Here is a 20,988-nt window from a genome sequence, read left to right on the forward strand (position 1 = left end):
GTATATGACTGTATATGTATGTATGTATATGTATATATGTATATGCTTTTACCAATAACAAAAACATGAGTGTCTAGCTTCTCTATCACTTTTTGTAACCAGTGTACTTCAGAAGCCAAAAATGGCCATTCAGACTTTGCCTAGGATAAGCACGACTATGAAGTGTTTAATCATTAAAAATAGAATCACTATCAAAGAAACATTCCAATACTTCATGCATAGTTTTTGAATTAACATTCATGATTCAATATCCCAGGAAGAGAGAACTGCTCCTGAACAGACACATGAGATGACTCGCATAGACTCATATAGAGGACAAGGTGTAAGGCTACAACTAAGCATCCTGACTCCCTTGGTCTATTTGTGACCTCCGCAGAAGCCCCAACTACAATGCCCTATTGACAGTTTGTGCCTGTTGAGTTCCAGAGTTATTTCCACTGGGTTATTTTAGTTGTTTGACAAGGTCTGAAGAGCATGACTCTGCATGGCTTTGCATATGATGTTAGGGGAAACATTTGTGTCATGAGCTACTGTTCATATTAAGAAAGAAAAACAGCAGGCCTTGCTCACTGTAGGGGTAGCTTTTTCACAAAACAAATTTAACTATAAGAATTGCGCTCTGCCTCTGAAGGTGGCAGCCAAAACTCCCGATGAAATGTCAGAACATCAGAAAACTGCACCCTGATTATTTAGTCTGAAAGCTCATCACTGCTTGATTGACACCAACCATGGAAGCCCACTGTAAACAAGCCAGAATATAGAAGTCAACAGGAACCCTCAGTTTATAAAGCCTGTCTTTCTTAATAAGCAGAATTATTATCTGGATTTAGATATTGTAGCAACAGGTGTAAAAGGAGGAGGTAGGGAAGGGAATGGACTACTTGTTCACATCTTGGTCTATTATTATTTTTCAGGGAAAATTAGAGTAGGAAGACAACAATTTTGATGCTATTTTTTGGACAATGGTTTTTACCTCTATTTGATCCCTTTTACAAGCCAATTAGTTATTTCAAGTTTTTATTGATATTTGGTCTATTATATATTTTATTGTTGTTATAATAGTCTCCTTTGTGATCATTGTCTTATTGCCAAATCCATAATTCCTTTTTAAAAAAGAATTCAGAAACTCCTATGCTACTAAATCTTTAAATGGCACCATACTTTAGAATAGAAGGAAAAAGTGGTGTGGTACATTTCTGAATAATATCTCAAGAGGCAGTGATCTTAACAGCATCAATAGGAAGCTCCATCTGCTCCTTTGGTCAATGGAGATTCTCAATCATTCAGGGCATGGTTGTCCCAAAGGTGTTTTTCCAAAAGGCAGCTGGACTGCCTTGGTATTTTTTTCCCCCTTGAAAATGTTTTGCTTCTTTAGTTCTTAAGAATGTTCTTGGATGAGAAACATTATACTAATACTAATATTAATACTAATATTTTAGACCTTCCTGGATCATTACTCTGTTTTATTCCTCTCTGGCAAAAAAAAAAAAATCAGCATCTTTTCTGGTTAACAGACTTTATTAAAAGCCATATGCTTTTGGGAGCTGTAGCATGTTTTATCAGATGAATGGAGTGGCTAAACCAATGTAAAATTTATATTGGGATGAAGTATGAGGGGAAAAGGAGGGGAAGAGAAATTGACTATGCTGATGTAAGTTATAAGCAAGATACATTACAAACCCCTTAAGAATTAACAATTGTGATATGTTAAAATCTACCCCAATTTATGTTTATTAATTCTTTTGTGCAAAGTTCGTTCCATTTGTCCTTTGTAGAAACCAGAGGGGGATTACTAGCAGATGATGTCCACTTGTATACAATGTAATATGTAGCATTGTATATTAATGGAATTAACAGAAGCTTGGCATCCGGACTCAAAAGAAGAACAAAGTAATATGAACGAATTTCAACCCCCTCAGGAACACTTCAAAGCAGACTTCAAAGTGGAAGATTTTGGGTGAAATAAGATTATTATTGTGAATTAAACAGCACCACTGAGTGAAAAATTGGTGAATGTGTCACATACATTAAAAGATTTCAGACAATCTCAGGTCTCAGCAAATATAAGTGGTTTTTGACAACATGGTTCTCCTTGTATAATGTCTATTCCTTTCTGGGAAATACTGATATCACTATTTATGTTTGACTAAGCATTTGTAAAAAAAAAATATGGACAAAGCAAGCACGTACAAGCAGAGTATTGCAGTTGGGAATACATCTGCAGAGTTTATGGGTTGAGTTTTGGCTGCTCCATAAAGCAAATTTTGCAAACATTATTATAATTCAACACAAGACATATAATAAAACTTGATGACTTCATGCTTTTCTAAATTTTTTATTTCCACTATATTCCAGGATGTTTTGACACTAAAATGTGATAAGGAAATGTGCATCCACTGGTAAATTGGAAGAGACATTTGGTTAATTTCCTCATAAACAGTTTCAGGGACGACTAGCCCAAAACATGTTCACAGAGGACAAACAAACATTCTTTCCCCAAGCACCAAAATAGCTTGATGCTCAAACTAATTTGGCATCCTACAGAGAAAATTCCATTCAAGAACTGGTCTGCATATCCAACTAAACCAGTATATGATCTCTTTGGGCTTAACCCAGCATGTTTAGTGACCTCAACTGCTGAAATTTATAAACAAAGGTTTATATAAAAAGGAGGGCAGGTTTCAGAATATTCTCCAAAATTTAGTAATGTAGTTGACAAAACTATTTCCTTCAAGAGAGTTTAGACAAATAAAATTAAAAATAAATACTTTCTAGGGGAAATGGAAAATCAAAGCTCAGTCCATAAGTAGTATTTTACATTACCACTTTTATATAAAAAAACTTAAATCTACTGATTTTTATTTCAAGAACTAGGCTTAAAGAAATCATAGCTTTCCCATAAATTGAGGAGGTCAAAAGCCAAAACAGAAAATTATTTCATCTTGCCTAAAATTAAATCCATGGTGATGCTGTATAAATATAATCAAAAACCCATTTCTAAAAGGAAATAATAAATTCATTCTGCCTCCTCTGTTTAATCCTGATTGGTCTACTTAATTCAGTTGGCTTCTTTTCCAACTGGAGAAGAGAGAAAACTCCTTCAAAAAATTAAGAAAATATGTCAGTCAAAAGCAAATAAAAATGGAAAAGCATAGCCCTTGCCTCATCTCTTTTCTTTGCTTTTCAAACAATTATAAAAATAACTTGTTCTTATTTTATTACTTTGCTTATTTTCCATTGCTTTATCAACAATAATTTCAGTCAAAAATCATTCTGAGATTTATAGATATGCAAAGAAAACACAAGGTTATTAATAGAATTAATAAGAATAGTGCTCACAGTATAATTCTTGCATAAGACCTATACCACAGGTCGGCAACCTGCGGCTCCGGAGCCGCATATGGCTCTTTGAGCCTTCCCCTGGGGCTCCCAGCCTCCTCTGCCTTTGCAGAGAGAGACAGAGAGAGGCAATTGCACTTCCCTGCTTCTCTGTCTCTCTCTCTCTGTGTGTGTCTGGGTGTGTGTGTGTATGTGTGTGTGTGTGTGTGTTTTGTGTGTATGTGTGTATGTGTAAAAGAGAGTGCACTCACAGTGTTCTCCGAGGAGCTGAAAAGCTTACTGGGCGGAGCTCCTCCCTTTGCTGCGTCTCTGCAGGAAGCAGGAAGGGCAGGAGAGAGCTAGCTAGCCCAGCTAGGCTGACTCAGGAATTCTGGGAGTTGAAGTCCATGAGTCATAAAAGAGACGAGGTTGCCTACCCCGGAGGTTGGACCACAGCTTGAAGCTTGCCAGGTGAGCAGCAGATAGGAGGGGGGGGGGGAGAAAGAGAGAGAGAGAAAGAGAGAGAGAGGGAGAGAGAGAGAGTGGGGGAAGAGGAGTGGCAGACCAAGGGCAGATAGAGAGGGAGGGAAGGAGAGACCCTTTTGACATCTAAAATGAAGATAACACTGCATATATCCTTTTTTTACCTATGTGTGTATGTAATTTTATTCTCTTAAAGCATTCTCTTGGTGATCATTGTTTTAATAGTATGGATATTCCCAAGAGTCATATTTTTACTTTTATTTTTAATGTGTATATGTGTCTATGTGTCTGTGTGTGTGCGTGTGTGTGTGTGTGTGTGTATATATATACACATATACACATATACACATACACATACACACACACACACACACATACACACACCTATAATAAAGGTAAAAAAGGATATATGCAGTATCTTCATTTTAGATATCAAAAGGGTTTTGCGGCTCCCAGTGTTTTGTTTTTGGTGGGAAACGGGTCCAAGTGGCTCTTTAAGTGTTTTGGGTTGCCTACCCCTGACCTATACTGTAACCAGCATTATGACCATGTTATAGAAAGGGAGTGTGCTGGTCAGTTCAGATAGCACAGTATAATTTGGTTTATTGGCATATTAAAATGATATGTGAAGTTAATGCAACATGCTATACACAGAACAATTTGGCTTAAATTAAAAAAAATGTAAACTCAGTCATACTGTACTATATTCTAAGATCACTGCTGAACTACAGTATGAATCCAAATATTCCTCATCTCTGACCATGCTCGGAGTTGTGGCTCAGAAGCACATAGGGGGCTATCAATTCACCAGCTCTAATCTATTCACTCTTCATTAAAAGCAGGACTTTCCTTATTAGTAGCCAGGTTCCTCACAGAGTAACTCTGAAGCGTATTTGACTAGGAGAAGCTGTAGTTGCTTTATTGCTCTTTTCAAAGCCCTTTTGACTTACTGCAGCCAGCAACTATGGATAAACATCTTGGCTCTTATTCCGATTCCAGTAGAAATTACTAGCCCTTGCAACAAGGCTGGTGTAGTTTGGGACCCTTTCTGGCTGTTTTAAAGAAGTAATGTATTCTTGACTGGACATACAGTGTAATTTTGAATACATCTTGTTTCTGCACCTCTGTTCCTGGCAGACCTTCACCTGCAGAAGATCTAAGGTGGAGCTTCTGGCAGTATTATCATTCTGCTCTTACCCTCTCTCTTCAACTAGCAACTCTTTTGGACTTTCTTATAGCTTCCCAGCAAAATCTTGGCTGTAGGTTGTAATCTTACAGTGATGCTTTCATCACATATAAATATGTGTTTTAGATTTGTTACTTTAGCTACTCCACATTACCAGTTCTCAGATTAGATAGGCTTTTTGTGGTCTGGCTATGTTTGTTTTGTTCATGCCTTGACTGATTCCTCTCAATCAATTCTCTAGGAGGCTAAGATTTCAACAACGTAATGTTTAAAACTCACATATAGTATTTTTTTGTTTGCATTTGCTAATGTAGAAACAGCATGAAGAAATTAAGACATTTAAATTAAAGTCACATTTGATAGCTTGGGAAAAAGGTAGTATATACTATGATTAGCGTAAGCATTTTCTGTTGGAGAGGGATACTACCATACATTATAGGTAGCTCTAAAACTGCAAATGTTTGTTCTTGAATAATCCTAATCTTCTATATAGTAATGAGAAGGTGGGCTTTTAATTCTTCCTTCCAATTATCTACCCCTACAAATGGAATGACTCTTTCTGCAAATCCATACACATATGTTTGCAAAAGCAAATGTGAAAATGTGTGAGAAATTTAGAAAGCAGATTGAGAGCTTCTGGTGACGATTCCAAGAATAGTGTGCTTAGTACTTTACACACACACACACACACATATATATAACTTTACACACACACACACACATATATATTTATATATATATTCTCATGACAGATTCTATTAAGTACATTACTAGCACGTAGAAAATTCTGATTTTCCTTGACATTGAATTTGGAGCATTTTCCTGCATTCCTTTCCTTCCTCCCTTGCCTTTTCCAACCCTCCCTCACTATTCTTCCTTCCAAGTCTCCAATTTCTGCCTCTTCTCCTATTTATCTTGCTTGTGGGAAGCATGAAGGGAGAAGACTTATAGAGAAGCTGTAGGAAACTGAAGGTCAGGACTAGGAGGCAGGTAAGAGGCAGTTACTGGATGGGAGGGGTGGAGGATTGAAGGGATGTACGGGCTATGGGTCAGGAATGGTATAAGGAGGTCCACAATAGATACCATGTAGATTGGGAAGGGTGTATAGGTGTGAGCCACAGATGCCATGTGGCTTTGGAAGGGAAGGGTGCCTGGATGTACATGACAAGAAGGAGTGTAGGGATAAAGGATAGTATGTGGGGGTCATGAAGGTATTTAAGAGGTAGCATATGGGTCAAGTAGGGTGCAAGTCAACATAAATGCAAGTCAAAAGATTCATCAGTATGGTGCATGGAAGAGGACGTAAGAGATGCCAAAAGGGTTGGGGAACAGATGTGGGTTGAAGAGTGCATGTGTGGATGTGCAAGACATAGGAGGTGGTAGTTAGGGTAGTGCAGGTCAAAGACCATGGGTTGTGGCACCAGCCGGTAAGTGTGCATGGGGATCCCTTTCTGTCCCAACAGGATAATTGTCTGCTATTGAGTAGGGGAGGGAGCAAGGAATTGCAAGAATGCCTGGGAAATTGTTACAAAATGTTCACATGACAGTGATTGCAGAAGCCGCCCAACCACAGCAGTACCTGTGGTTTTGGATCACAGATTTTACGTACATTCTGTAACTTAGACCATGTTGCCCTACAATGTATGCTTTTGCCCAGCTAAAGGTCATGACAGAGTTTTATTAGTACATGGATAGTAGCTCTAAATAAAAGTGTTCAATTTATAGAATATTTTGCACAATAACTAAAGATACATTACAGACAACGGGGTGGATAGTAAATTGAGCTCAATAACTTAAATTCTTCTATCCAGTACCAGGACTCATGACCTGTCCAAAAGCAAATATGTTGTAGGGAGGGGGAGGGAGAGGGAGAGGGAGAGAGAGAGAGAGAGGGAGAGAGAGAGAGAGAGAGAGAGTCCAGCTATCCAATCTATAGAATGCAATGAAGTATTTATATTAAAGTATTTGTAGTAGCCATATATTTTTAAGGGTATAGGCACTCTATGAAGAAAGTAGAGAGTGAAAAGGGCCTGCTTGAATGCAGCATTCAGCATACACAACTTAGCAAGTTTTACTCTGCCCCAGGGGTAGATGCACTTTTTTTGATGGGCAATGCATCTCCCGTATCCAACTAAATACTGGTAGCAGTAAACGTCCTAATTATGTTACCACGCAACAGAGAAGAGGAGCTATCGATTACTGCGGTTCAGTTACACACCGTATAAAGGGGCGTGGTTTTGCAGGCTACGCTCGAGAGACTCCAAACGCATTTCGATGTACCCCGCCACTGTTTTATAACCCGAACGCCACCCGGGGCTTCACGTGCCACCACTGACCCCAGGACTACCTTTCACAACGCCCCGGGCAAGCTCGAAAAAAGAAAGGGAGCAGAAAGACTGCAGCTGTGCACCTCAACCCCTCTCTCCCGCCTCACTCTACGGACGCCACGAAAGCGCCATTGAAAGGAGAGCCGTCCCTAGACAGGCAGGCGCAGCCAGCCAATCGCAAGCCCGGCAAAAAGAAAAAATAAAAGAAGGGGGCGTTTTCGGTGGCGAAGCTTGAGAAGGTTGCTATGAGGCTGGCTTGGGGCGGAGCGGCAAAGGGCCAATAGGTGGCGAGAGTGGACCCCGATGGGCCGGCTGAACGACCAGTGGAAGCCTGGCAGGGATTTGGGGAGGGGAAGGCGGGACCAGCGGGGAGTGCTCGGTGTGGCGCTAAAGGCGCCGCGAGCGGGGGCGGGGCGGCTAGTGCGGATTCAGTTCGAGCGCGTGCTGGGAAAAGCGGCTCCGCGCCGAACAGCAGCAGTAGCAGCAGCATCGGCCAACCGGGCGGTTTATCGAGGTGCTTTATCCAGCGCTGGCTGGATTCAGGTGAGACGAAGGAAGAGGCGAGGAGCTCTGCCTCTGCCCCCCCCACCTTCTATTTCCCGCCTTGTCTGGGGAAGAAGGAGGGTGGGCGGTCAGCGGGAAGGAAGGTCGCGCAGGGCCTCGACTCGGGCTGGAGAGTCTCCTTGGACCCTCGGCCATATCTTCCAATTGCCCCCGGTTCGTGCTCCTCCCGCCCTTAAGAAAGCCCTGCGAAACGCGTGAAAGGAGTGGCTCCTCCTTTGCCTGGGCGAGGGGTTGACTGGCGTGCTGGTGGGTCTCCTTCACTGCTGCTCGCAGAGAACGCCGCTAGACTTGGTCTACCGCAGGGGCTGAGGGGGTCCTGTGGCCGGGTAACAGCAGAGCCCACGTGTCTCTTTGTTTAAGGGGTGAGGTTGTCGGATGAATGGGGAGGGGGCGAGCGAAGGAAGCAGAGGCGCCCTTTTGACTTGCCTGGGAACGGGGCTGTGCTATCACCCCGTGGGCAGTGTGCGGTGGAGCTGCCGCTCGCCCATTCCGAGCCCTTTGTGCGGAATCTCCAGGATCTGCTTCGCCTGCTGGTCCCCATCCTCCCAGCGATCATCTGTCTCCCTGCCGTAGGAAGATGTTGGCGATTTCTATTAAGGTTCCTCTCTTACACGAGGATTGGAAGTTGTCTCCCGATTAGGTGCAATGCATTCTCTTGTCTTTCACTTGGGTTAAAACTGGTTTCAGACTTGGCGATCGCAACGGATCTTCTGCCCAGTTCCTCTTAAACCGCGAGATAAATGTTAACCTTTCGGCCGGTTGTCATCGCATTGTTCCATATGCGATATCTAGGTATATGTGGGATGCTGCATGTTATTGCAGTGGGTAGGAAAGGCCTCTAAATATTGTTAGCGTTGCATTTTTTGCATTCCAGTTGCTCCTGGAATGTGAAATGAAAAACGCACCTCGATAAGTGATCTTTCTTTGATTAGGGGAACGATGTCTAATTAAATGCCGAGTCCCTTAGGAGTAACGTGCATAAGCTAAAGCAAATTAGGTAATTTAGTGAAATGTTAAAAAAAAAAATGAAACCAGCTACCTATACTCTTCCAGACCTTAATGCTGGGCCCGAACATATTTCTCAACTATGCTGCTTGCGTTGCAGATCTAGCATTCTGGGAGTCAGCTGCCTTGCATTAGAATAACACTTGGAGATAAAGAGAAAAGGAAGGCCAAATAACTGTTTATAAACAACAAACATATACTAAACAACTACATGTACAAAATATATGAGAAAAAAAAAGATGCTGTAGAAATCATTAGGTCTTGAAGATTTTACCTTGATTCCAGGTTAGTTTGCATATATGCTGTCTTAGAGCAGTGTTTCCCAAACTTGACAATTTTAAGGCATGTGAACTTCAACTCCCAGAATTCCACAGCCAGTGTTGCTGGCTGTGGAATTCTGGGAGTTGAAGTCCTCATGCCTTAAAATTGTCAAGTTTGGGAAACACTGTCTTAGAGTAACTGCCTCATGTTTCTCAGTATTGTCCGAGGTACTGTATTTAGTTGAGGGGGGAAAAAACTTCATACATGTTACTTCCCTTCCTTGACTCCTAGTCTGTTTTAGCTGTGCTTTCTGTAGCCAGCCAATACTCTTAATGCTGTAATGTGAATTTAGCTACTACAGTTATAGTCTGAAAAAAGTGAAGCAGGCTTTATGGCCCTCTGGTGGAATGAATGACTTCATGCTTGCTTTATGTTTGTTAAGCTTTAATTATTGGGCTAGCATGTCAATGTAGATACTGTAACATAATGATTGTTTGAAAGAGGGTAGCCATTTAAATGCATAGTTCTTAAAATGTCCTATATGTGGGGAATCTGTATTATTACAGGTATTGAGAATTGTTCACTATCTGGATAGGTGTTTAATACTGGTGGGTAATATTTTGGCAGGCTGATAACTAGTCTGTCACATAATGATCCAAGTAATAATCTGAATGTCCAGATCTGGTTTTATTTTCTAAGCAGTAAAATGATTGTTTTAAGAAATTTCCAGTATAAAAGTTAATATTTTATATGTTTTTTCTATAGTAAAATGATTTTGTATGACAATACCTTAGCAAACTGCTGAATATAGAAATTGTCACATAACATAGCTGTAATGTTATTTATCTTTCAAAAGAAAAAAAACTTTCTTATTGTAACTTATCAACTTTTTGGGGGAGGGGTTTGGATAAAAGTTACCCAATGAAAGAAACACTTTTATTAAGCTTAGATTTTTTTTTTTTTTTTTTAAAAAACCCTGCTCAGGATATAACTAATTGTTTGTCACAGAAAGTTCAAAGTTCAAAGACTAATTAAATTCCTGAGCTCATTGCTGGTCATTTTATAGATTTGATGAATTTGATATCTTAATAGTAAATAGCTTTTGGTATATACTGTGCCACGGCAAAAATTATGCTAGTACCTTAAAACTAATTTAGCAAAAGAGTTGAATACTTGTGATTTACCTACTTGAGGTGACGCCTTCCTAGGATGTATTTTTAAATGGGAATTTACATTAGTAAGACTTTAAATATTTGCCAAATACTGTTTTGTCAATATTTTTCTCTTAAGAAAAATATATGTCCTCTTATACTACAAACTTTGTGCATACATTAAATTGCAGCCATATTTATAAATATATACTTTCTGAAGACCATAAATCAGATCCCTAAGAATGAGGTTCTAATAGTCTTAGCGCAACAAAAACACTTGCACTTGTGGGGACAGGCAAATGGGGGGCGGAGGGGATGAATAAATTTAAATACAACAAATAACTTTCCTTCCTATTACAGTCCTGAGTGATGCTGAGACGACATCCTATTTTGCATTTTTAAACTTGGTTTTTTTAATAAGTGGTTTTCTTTATTTTCATCTTCTAGCATATTCTGGTTGAATTAGTTTTCAGAAACTGTTTGCAAGATTCAATCCTCAAGTTCTTGCCAAAGGCAGGAATATTCCTATTCTATTTTTCAATCAGACATTGGCCATGTATCTAGCACTTTGTCACATTTCAGCTTCAGTGCTTTGTTCCTGGAAAGCTGTTAGGTCTAGCAATGTGCTTTATGATGAGTATTCTATGGGCAAGAAGCTAAAATAGTTTCACAGCTACTTTTTCCTGCAATAAGTGCAGATTGCTTAATAGAAAATGTATTTCATATAAAGTAAAATTCTATACAGAAACAGTTATTTTTTGATGTAGAAGAAGATATAGTTGTGAGCCTTTAAATGAGATTAATCATGGTTGAAAATAACAGATTAGATTTTAGGGATACGGGTATAGGATTGATATGTTTATATCTCGGCAACAAAGCATTCTGGAAGGAGTTAAAGATTACACTCTAAAACAGTGATTCTCAACCTGTGGGTTGGGACCCCATTTGGGGTCGAACGACCATTTCATGGGGGTCGCTAAACAACGTAGTCTGCCTTTTTCCCCCTTTTCCTTAGCTGTGTTACTCCCTTTTATTCTATTGGCTTTTGAAAGCCAATAGAATAGACTCTCTTGAATAGAGTCTAATTCTATTGGCTTTCAAAAGCCAATAGGAATTGTCCAGGCTGTCTCTGCCCTGCTGAGCCTGCCAAAAGTCCCATTCTGCAAACGGTGCTGCACCAGTTGAGTAGTCGTCGACTTACGACCTGTTGGGGGTCGTGGCATTAAAAAGGTTGAGAACCACTGCTCTAAAACTTCATCTGTAGCCTGTTTTTATTCCACAGTAATTTTAATTGTCTAGGTTCCTCTAAATTGTCAAAGAGCTTCAATCTCAGAATTAATTACTAGTTTGTTTTTATTGTAAATTCTCAAGGTGATGTGCTTCTTATTCATCTTCCAAATTTGTCCTTAGAGCAGTGTTTCTCAACCTTGACAATTTTAAGGCATGTGGACTTCAACTCCCAGAATTCCACAGCCAGCATGCCTTAGAGTAACTCTGTAAGATGCTGTACTGAGAAATGCTGACCTAGGAAAAATTACCCAAGAAAATTAATAGCTGAGTAAATATTTAAATTGGGTATCTCAGATCCTAGTCCAACATTCTTATCCTAAATTAGGGGTGCCCATTCGGGGTGCTTGCACCCCCTAGGGGTGCGAGACAATATTCCAGGGGGTGCAAAAACTTGGGTTTTCAAAATTACAGTGTATATGCATAATTCGTGCCATTATTTTGAACTTTTGTAAGGGGTGCGAGAATATATCAGAAGCGTTCTAGGGGTGCGTGGTATAGAAAAGGTTGGGAACCGCTGTCCTAAATAGTTTCTGTTTATTGATGAGGGTGCTGGTAAGCCACATGCTGTCACAATATTTAGCTGTGGAATAAACTAAAGTCAAAATTGTTGTGTGGCTTAACAGTGTCCACACCCAAATGGTTGATGTCCAACTCCACCAGACAATGCATATCATCTTTGCACATTGCATCCCACTCCTGTGCACTGGTTACCAGTACTTAGCAGTATCGTACCATCTCGCATTAGAAGACAACAAGCTCTCACTAGGCTATGGTCAAGGATGCTGAACAACAAGGCCCTCCCTATTCACCAGAACATACACAGCCCACCACAAGATTGAAATCCCATAGGCTAGCATGGAAAACAGCTATTCACTTAACATCGACCTAATTTAACTCGAGAATGCCTAGAGAGTGGAATGGTCCATGGTACTTTCTTGTGGCCTGATCATCAGTGATCCCTCTACCAAACCACCTGGTTTTGACCCGCCTTACTCTATCTCAAGGGTCTCCAACCACCGGGCTGTGGCCCATTTGGAACTGGGCCGTGTGAGAGGTGGGCCAGTGCGCAAGTGCAGCTCCACTAATGCAAGCAGCACCCCAAAGACTTCTCTTCTGTTTTGTGTGAGTGGAGCTGCATGTGTGCACTGACCTGCCTCTCACATGGCCCAGTTCCCCTCTCCCCCTCCAGCCAGGCTATCAAGCCGCCTCCTTCAGATGTTTCAAAAGTAGAGTGGAGAGAGCAAAGACTTAGTTAGACAAGCAGGGCTTGCTCTGTTTCGCTGACTCACTGAGGCTGCCAACGGAGGACACCTGGATCCGCTTTTGGAATGTCGGGCAGCCTCGGTGAGTCTGAAGGAGTATGAGACTGTGTCCCCAATGGCTTCTCTGTGCCAAAAACATTTGCAAATGGACGAAAGGCTTTTGTGCTGCTTCAGGCCTGCCAACCTTTGCAAAAGCTTTTGGTGTGGAGAAATCTAAAGGAGCACGAAACCATGCCCCAAAGGCTTCTCTCTTGCCTGAGTGAAGCTGTGTGCGTGCGAGCTAGTCCACCACTCGCGCAGCCCTGTTACCCCCTCACCCTTCCCCAACTGAGCCACCAAGCCACCAAGATTGGAGACCACTGCTTTATCTGGTTGAAATTGAACAGAATCTGGTTGAAATTGAACAGTACCTCTACTGTGAATCAGTGGGTATGGATAGATGTTTTGTATATAATATGTAAATTACTTCTCTTTTATCATGTTCTCATCATACTCTAAAAAATAAATAATGATTGATTATTGGTAGCTAATAATTCTGCTTTTGCATTTACTAGGTTCCTGTTGTGGGATAGTTCTCTAAAAATGGCTCAGAGGACTTTGCAAGAAGATCCTGAGAGGTACCTTTTTGTGGACAGAGCAGTAATCTACAACCCTGCTACCCAGGCTGACTGGACAGCTAAAAAATTAGTCTGGATTCCATCAGAACGTCATGGCTTTGAAGCTGCCAGCATCAAAGAAGAGAGGGGAGATGAAGTGTTGGTTGAATTGGCTGAGAATGGAAAGAAAGCCGTTGTCAACAAAGATGATATTCAAAAAATGAATCCTCCCAAATTTTCTAAAGTAGAAGATATGGCAGAATTGACCTGCTTAAATGAAGCCTCTGTTCTTCATAATTTGAAGGATCGATACTATTCTGGGCTCATTTATGTAAGTAATAATTATTTGGCTGACATGTGCTAACCAAAAAATCAACTTTATTGGTTGCAATGTTCCAAAAGGAAATGCTGCTTTTTAGTCTGTAGACTGATTTTAAAATGTAAGCTTGGTTATTAATACTATGATTTTAATTCTGATCACCAAATTATGTTGTATTTGCTATTTCTCTGACCTTTGATACTTTTGATTGTCATATTTACTGAAGTAGAGTGTTTGGCTGTTTTGGAATAGGTCTTCTGAATAGTTCCTCAGTTATGGTATGTCTTTTTTTTAGAGTATCCCCATGTTATCTATTCTGTTGTCTTTTGGAAACTAAGGAAATAACTTTTTAATCCATCAGGTTTTTCCTTTTTAAATTTCAATTTTAAGTTTGTCTTTTAATCAGTTTTATCTTTATAACTTTTATTTTATAAATGTTTACATTGTCTTGCATTTTTAATCTAAATAGCAGTGTAGATAATTGTTGCATGCTGCCCAGAATCACTTTATGTGAGATGGGTGGCCATATGCATTTCATAAATTTCACAACTGTTTAGATTAGTAGCAAACGTAGAGATTGTTTTGGAACTATTACTGTAACTATCTTATTTTTGCTGCAATTTTCCTAAATTATATTTTATAACAAATTTGTCCATGTCAGTGATCACTATGATTTATGACTAAATCTAAAACACTGGAATCCTTAGCTCACATTTTTTTATTAGTTATTTATTGTTAAAAAGTTATTGTCAAATCTATTAGGACTGGAATGGGTTAGAAATTTTGTTTAGTAAATTGTAGGTGCTATATGTTTTTTATTTTGTTCTTTAACCTTTGGTATTTAATAACTGCTATATTTTCTTATCTAATACAGGCTAAAATGTGGAGTCTTGCACTGATTTGAGTTATAAAAACAATATAGCTTGTACTTTCTTCTGTCCACACAAGGCTGATATATTATGACAGAGAGGATCTAAGGATCCATTGATTAGCTTTAAAAAGTTATTCAATTCCATTAGACTCTGAGTGGTGTAGCATATAAAACAGGATTTTCTTAAAGTAATTTGTGAGATGTTTTCTAGTAGATACTAAGGGAAGTCTCTGAGGTTACATTGCTTACCCTGTGAATATGTGTTACTTTACTTGTGAAATAAAATAAATATATTTAAGCATCTATTTTGAGACTTTCTAGATTACATGTGGTCATCATTTAACAACCACTCATTCAATGATCATTTGAACTTGTGACAATGCTGAACAAGTGGTACTTACAGATCCCTGGAATTTTGGCCATTGCAGTGGCCATGTGGTGTGAATTGGGTGTTCATCACCTGGCTCACAATTACAATGTCTTTTATTGATGGTCACCATTTGTGACCACCTTTGCTGGCTTCCAGCAGCGAAATCAATGGTAGGAAGTTGCAAATGGTGGCCATGTGACATCCTTGCTTAATGACCCGGGGTGATTCCCTTAATGATAGCAATAGGAAGTGCCAGAATTGCTATTACTAAATGTATAATTGTATGACATTGTGCTTCACGACTGCATCACTTAGCATTGCTCATTCTGGTCCCAGTTAATATTGTTAACCAAAGATTACCTACATTGGGTTTCTTTAGCTTTAAAAATCATCAATATTTTAAGCTTTGTATCACATATTGAGACATATGGTACTGGAATGTAGTATTTTTCAGCATGTAGATTGATAATAGCCAGCCCTAGACTACTCTCATGATACAGTATAGCTACTGTAATTATAATTTCAGTGGATTTTCAACTGTATGACATATTTCAGTTTGCTGAAGAGATAAAATGGGGACAGTTAAGTACTACTTAGAAACCTTGGCTTCAAGTGATGCTGAAGCATGAATTTTGTTTCCATGCTGATTCATTTATTTTAAAATAGAAGCTAAAATGCTATAAAGAGTATGTTACAATTTCTCTCTCTCTCTCTCTCTCTCTCTCTCTCTCTCTCTCTCTCTCTCTCTCTCTCTCTCTCTCTCTCTCTGTGTGTGTGCGCGCGCATGCACACACACACACACACAAAAGAAGCTGTCTTTCCCAGAAGATGCACCTTTTACTCAGTATAATTGAATATGATGGAGTCGCTCTGTGAATGAGATGCAATATCTAAAATAAAAAAAATTAGTGTCCCATTCCAGTGAGCTACTTAAGGAACAAATATTAGGAAAACAGAAAAAATGGCTGATTTTAAGCATGTTTATATGATGTCTCATTGATAAAGGGAAAGTTTTAGTTGTACAAGTTGAGTTGCAACAAGTACAGAATGGTTACGGCATCTTACAAAGGTTATAGAGTGTTACAGCAAGCTTTACTTCCCTCTGGGAAGTAGCTGCAAGAAAATAAAAAGGAATGGCTTCCTTAAATTCTTGAGAACACACCCATTAGTTCCCACTCTCCCCTTTATGGATTACTGCCTTGTCGTGGCGAAGGGGCTTGTGTAACTCAATGAAGCTATAAGCTATGCTGTGCAGGGCCACCCAAGACGGACAGGTCATAGCAGAGAGTTCTGACAAAATGTGATCCAGTGGAGAAGGAAATGGCAAACCACTCCAGTATTTTTGCCATGAAAACCCCATGGACAGTACTAAAAGGCAAAACCTGGAGGAACGTTGTCCATGGGGTCGCGATGGGTCGGACACGACTTCGCAATTAACAACAACAAAGTTCCCACTCTGTCCTTGGCCATACACAAAAAGTAAAATTTCTGACCTGATGGAGAAAAATAAAATAAATATTGCCATTTTTATAACATCTAAGAATACTTTAGGATATTTTAATACAGATAGTCCTAGACTTATGATCAAAATTGGGACTGGGAAGTTTGGTAAGGTTGAGTCATTAAGTGAGGCATCATGTGACTGTTCCTCATTTTACAAATTTTTTTGCTGCAATTGTTAAACAGGACATCACATGACCATGAGTTGTGACTTTCCTTGCCAGCATTTCCATTGACTTTGCTTGTCAGAAGCTGGCTGGAAAAGTCACTAATGGTGATCACATGATTGTAGGACACTAGAAGCGTGCGAGTTGGTTGCCAAGGCCAGCATCATGGTCATTGAGCCGCAAGGATGCTGCAACAGTTTTAAGTATTGTTGTACCTTTGAATGGTTGCTAAATGAAATGTCATAAGTTTAGGATACCTGTAGGTAGAATGTCAGTTGGGTCAAATTGTATAGTATTATATACTGCTCAAAAAAATAAAGGGAACACAAAAATAAGACATCCTATAATTTTGTGCTCCCTTTATTTTTTTTGAGTAGTATATAATAATTGAACAAAGCCATTACATCTTATTTTTAATTAAATGCTAGATATCTGCTTTTATAAACAGCAGCCCTGCATGTTTCTATTTGTTTTATAGTACAAAATATGAAAAATTACTTGATTACTTCATGCTGCAGCAAACTATCCATAAAACACAGTGTAGGGTGGAAGACAATTGATGTGATAATAGTGTCAATATGCATTTTTAACACTAACAGGACAGCCATGGGATCCAAATTTAAATCTTGGGTGACAACTGTACATTTTATTCCAACCCCCCTTCCCCCTTTCTGTTTGAAATTTAGTGCTGACAATTTACCATGGTATAGAAATTAGCAACTTTAGGTAGCATTTCCAGTGTTGCAAGAATTCTAATAGCCGAACCATATGTCACAGGTAGAATCTTCTATGTTCTTTGCTAACAGATTCTTCTTTGGTTTTTTTTTTTTTTTTTTTAATGAAGAGCAGCTTTGAGGCAGTGACCAGAGAAGGGGGAACTTCTCTGTCATTCTTCTTTCAAGCCAATTTCTTCTCTTGATCATTCAGAGCAGTGTTTCTCAACCTTGACAATTTTAAGGCATGTGGACTTCAACTCCCAGAATTCCACAGCCAGCATTGCTGGCTGTGGAATTCTGGGAGTTGAAGTCCACATGCCTTAAAATTGTCAAGGTTGAGAAACACTGATTCAGAGGCTTCATCTTGATTAAATGATGTTAAATTTGAAGAGCCAGGCTGGGAAGAAAAGTTCAGAGAAATCCTACATGCTCATTTACTTATTAGCTCTATTTTTGTGTTATTGAAAAAGCAGGCATTAACACTGTAGTCTTTTGAACTTTTTACCTTGAATAGATTTACATTTTGGAGCCTGGTGATTTATTTTAAACAACCAAACTTCTTTATGGCCGTTTGAACTTATTTACACCAAATGACATACTACTATTTTTTTTAACCTTTATTTTAGTTCTTTTAATTACTCATTAGTTGTCTCAGCAGTATTTTTAAAAGAAAATAGTTGGAAGATAAATCTCATCCCTAGTGGATTTTTGACAACAGTTTTCACTGTAGCTGAAAATTCCATTATCATCTGTGTCACCAGGTTGTCAACTGCTGTACTCTGATATATCCCTTTGGAACCAGGATTTTGTTCAGAAGTAGCTCACTGGTGTTGATTTTACCAAACGTGCATTAAAATATTTAAGTCTCCAGTTCAATGGAATTATTTCTGGAGAAAATCTCTTGATTGTGAAACAGGAAGACTAAACAGCTTTTTTTCTTGCTGTAGACCTACTCTGGACTCTTCTGTGTAGTAATAAATCCATACAAGAACCTTCCAATTTACTCTGAAAACATCATTGAGATGTACAGGGGAAAGAAACGTCATGAAATGCCTCCACATATTTATGCAATATCAGAATCTGCATATAGATGCATGTTGCAAGGTAAGACTCTTATTTGTAAGTTGTACACTGACATTGTGCCTAGCATTTTAGAATTACAAGTAAATAGAAGATTAACATTAAAGATTGTAACATCATAATAAATGTCATTAGCTCTATACACGTCGGTTATTAGAAATCTAATTGGTTTCAATTCTTAGATGGTAAATGGCCTTGGGTTGTGAAATGAATTTTAAGATATTTTGCACCTCAATTCCATAAACTGCAGTCAGTATAGTTAGTTTCAGGAAATCTGGAAGTCTAGTTGAGACTTTAGATGGATGTTAGATTTTCTCTTTTTAATGTAATGTGTGGCTAGACAGGCACTTCACATTTTTAAAGAATGTAATAGTAAAAAAAACCATTCCAATATCTTTCAATATCCTTAATTATTTTGCTATTTTTCTTTTAACTCTTCAGTTATTCTCTTTATGCTTCTTTAGCTTTGAGGAGAGTAAGTTGCAACTGTGAGTCTGTCAAACTACCAGACTATCATTCACTTCAACTGATGGGATTTTGACTGCTGTGGGAGTAAATGAACCTGTCTCAAAGATTCAGTTAAATATTAATGTGGATTGGAACTAGAGAAGCTTCTTAAATATGTAGGAAAGAACTGGCAAATGTCAGAAGAATTGTCTCTTTTTAATATTAACGTAGAAGAACAAGCTGTGGCTATTACGCCTGGAAAGTCAATGATATAGCATAACCCACATGTAGGATAGGATTGTGCATTGCTTCTGGTAGAGGTGCTTCTCAGTGCAAGAGAGCTATTATCCTTCAGCTTGGTACAAGGTAAAGCTGGTCTGATTCAAAAATTAGTTTATTTGGCAACGGACTCATGGACAAGACATAGTTTAACTGGATATTTTATGTAAAGAAGTATGAAATAAAGTGCAACAGAAAATCTTATCTACATTATTACAACTCCTTTTTATAGGCCTGTGATCCTAAGTTTAAATCCTAGACTTTTCCTTCCTGTTTTTTCATGTTCACTATCCTTGTGAAGGCCATGAAAAGGTAACTGGAATTTGTTCCAATAACAGTCCTCTCAGGGTTAAGAACTGTTCTACTTTTACCAGCTTAACTCCTTATGGGAATGCATACAAACCATCTTTTCATAATGTTAAACAGCTGTACCCAGTGTTTAACAAAAATGTGCTGTAATGTGTGCTGTCTTCTAGTTCATTTGAGTATATGCTTTTTCTCTAATTGAGAAGTCAACATTTCCCTCTGAATCTGGCCATTTGTAGAATCTTTTGTTTTATGGGACACTGATGAACTGAAGTGCAATAAAAAAATCATCTGACAAAAGTTATAATTGTTACAGTATGCCTTAAGGCTCTTTTATACTGGAGGGGGAGTGCCTTTAAGGAGGACAAGGGCTTCACAGAGAAAGGCAGTGAAAACTTTTTTGTTTCTTACTATGTACAAACATATTTACAGGAATTAGTGGAAAAAAATTTTTTTACAACAAAGTTTCTTTCCAATTTTTAATTTTCTTTACCTCTTCCATGGTTATTTGCTAGCAACTACTCATTCTACTGTATAACTACCAACTCCTCTTTTTCCTCCTCCCTCCCCTCAGTATTTCATCAAGCAAGGGAGATAGGAAGGGGATTGGCTAAGTTATTTTGGAGTGTCTTTAAAAACTTTCGTTATACATTTTTGGATCTTGCCAGATGTCTTTCTGCATAATTTTTATGTGATGTATGTCCCTTTGGGGCTTTTGCCCAACACATCCCATTTTGGGGCTTCCCCAAAGTCTGCAGGCAGCTGCCTCCCTTTGTCCTGTCTGTTGTGGGTTTGAAGTGTAGTGTGTCCTGTCTGGCTTCAGGAAAGCTTCCAGCTGACATCTTCTCCAGCACTGGAGATGGATAATCCACGCAGTGGGTTGAGACTGTATTCCTGGCCAATCAGATCAGTCAGCCAAAGTTGCCACGCCCTGTCTTGGGCCATGATCCTTAGTCTTGACTGATCTGGCCATACAGAGACACCTACAACTTTTGGCTCCTGGGCAGGTATAGTTCCTTTCCATTAGGGGGGATTTTTTCTAGTAGCTGAAATTGCTTAGTTTAAAAGTTAATTAGAGATAATTTAATTCAATTTAATTGATCACTCAAAAATTTCCTTGCTAAATTGTAAGACTCAGGAAGTCAGATTCCTACAGGGGAAACCACCCCCACTTAAAATGGGGAAATCCCTAACTCCCCTCCCTAACCCAAAAACCCCAGCCACCTTCCAGCAGCCGGCAGCCCCTTAAACAAACGGGGAGGCTCGGGCAACCCCTCGCGTTTAAAACAAACAAAACAAAAAAGACAGAAAGGCAATCAGTTAGCGAGGGAAGCGGAGGACAAAGGGGATGCATGCTGGGAGGGAGATTGATTAAGGGAAACAGCTGGCGTGCGAAGGAACAGTCTTTTCACTCCAGGCTGCTCAGGATTTTTTAAACGAGGCGCCATTGTCTGCACAGCTGGAAGCACGCGCAGCTCTTTGTTACAACC

General features: G+C 39.2%; 1 protein-coding gene across 2 annotated transcripts in view; it reads left to right on the top strand.

The window, feature by feature from the left end:
- Nucleotides 1-7,707: 7,707 nt before the first annotated feature.
- Nucleotides 7,708-20,988, top strand: part of MYH10 (myosin heavy chain 10) — an 89,387-nt gene continuing 76,106 nt past the window's right edge. Inside the window, exons 1-3 of one of the 2 annotated variants that reach the window (XM_039355114.1) lie at nt 7,708-7,857; nt 13,402-13,774; nt 18,334-18,490. In XM_039355114.1, the coding sequence (XP_039211048.1) occupies nt 13,430-13,774; nt 18,334-18,490 (502 nt within the window). In that variant the 5' untranslated portion in view covers nt 7,708-7,857; nt 13,402-13,429. Of the gene's footprint in view, nt 7,858-13,401; nt 13,775-18,333; nt 18,491-20,988 lie in introns of those variants that run through there. The other variant, XM_039355115.1, reaches the window with a different exon arrangement.

The sequence above is a fragment of the Crotalus tigris genome, unplaced genomic scaffold (assembly GCF_016545835.1).
Source record: "Crotalus tigris isolate CLP2741 ecotype Arizona unplaced genomic scaffold, ASM1654583v1 scf7180000018599.1079084, whole genome shotgun sequence".
Taxonomy (NCBI): Eukaryota; Metazoa; Chordata; class Lepidosauria; order Squamata; family Viperidae; genus Crotalus; species Crotalus tigris.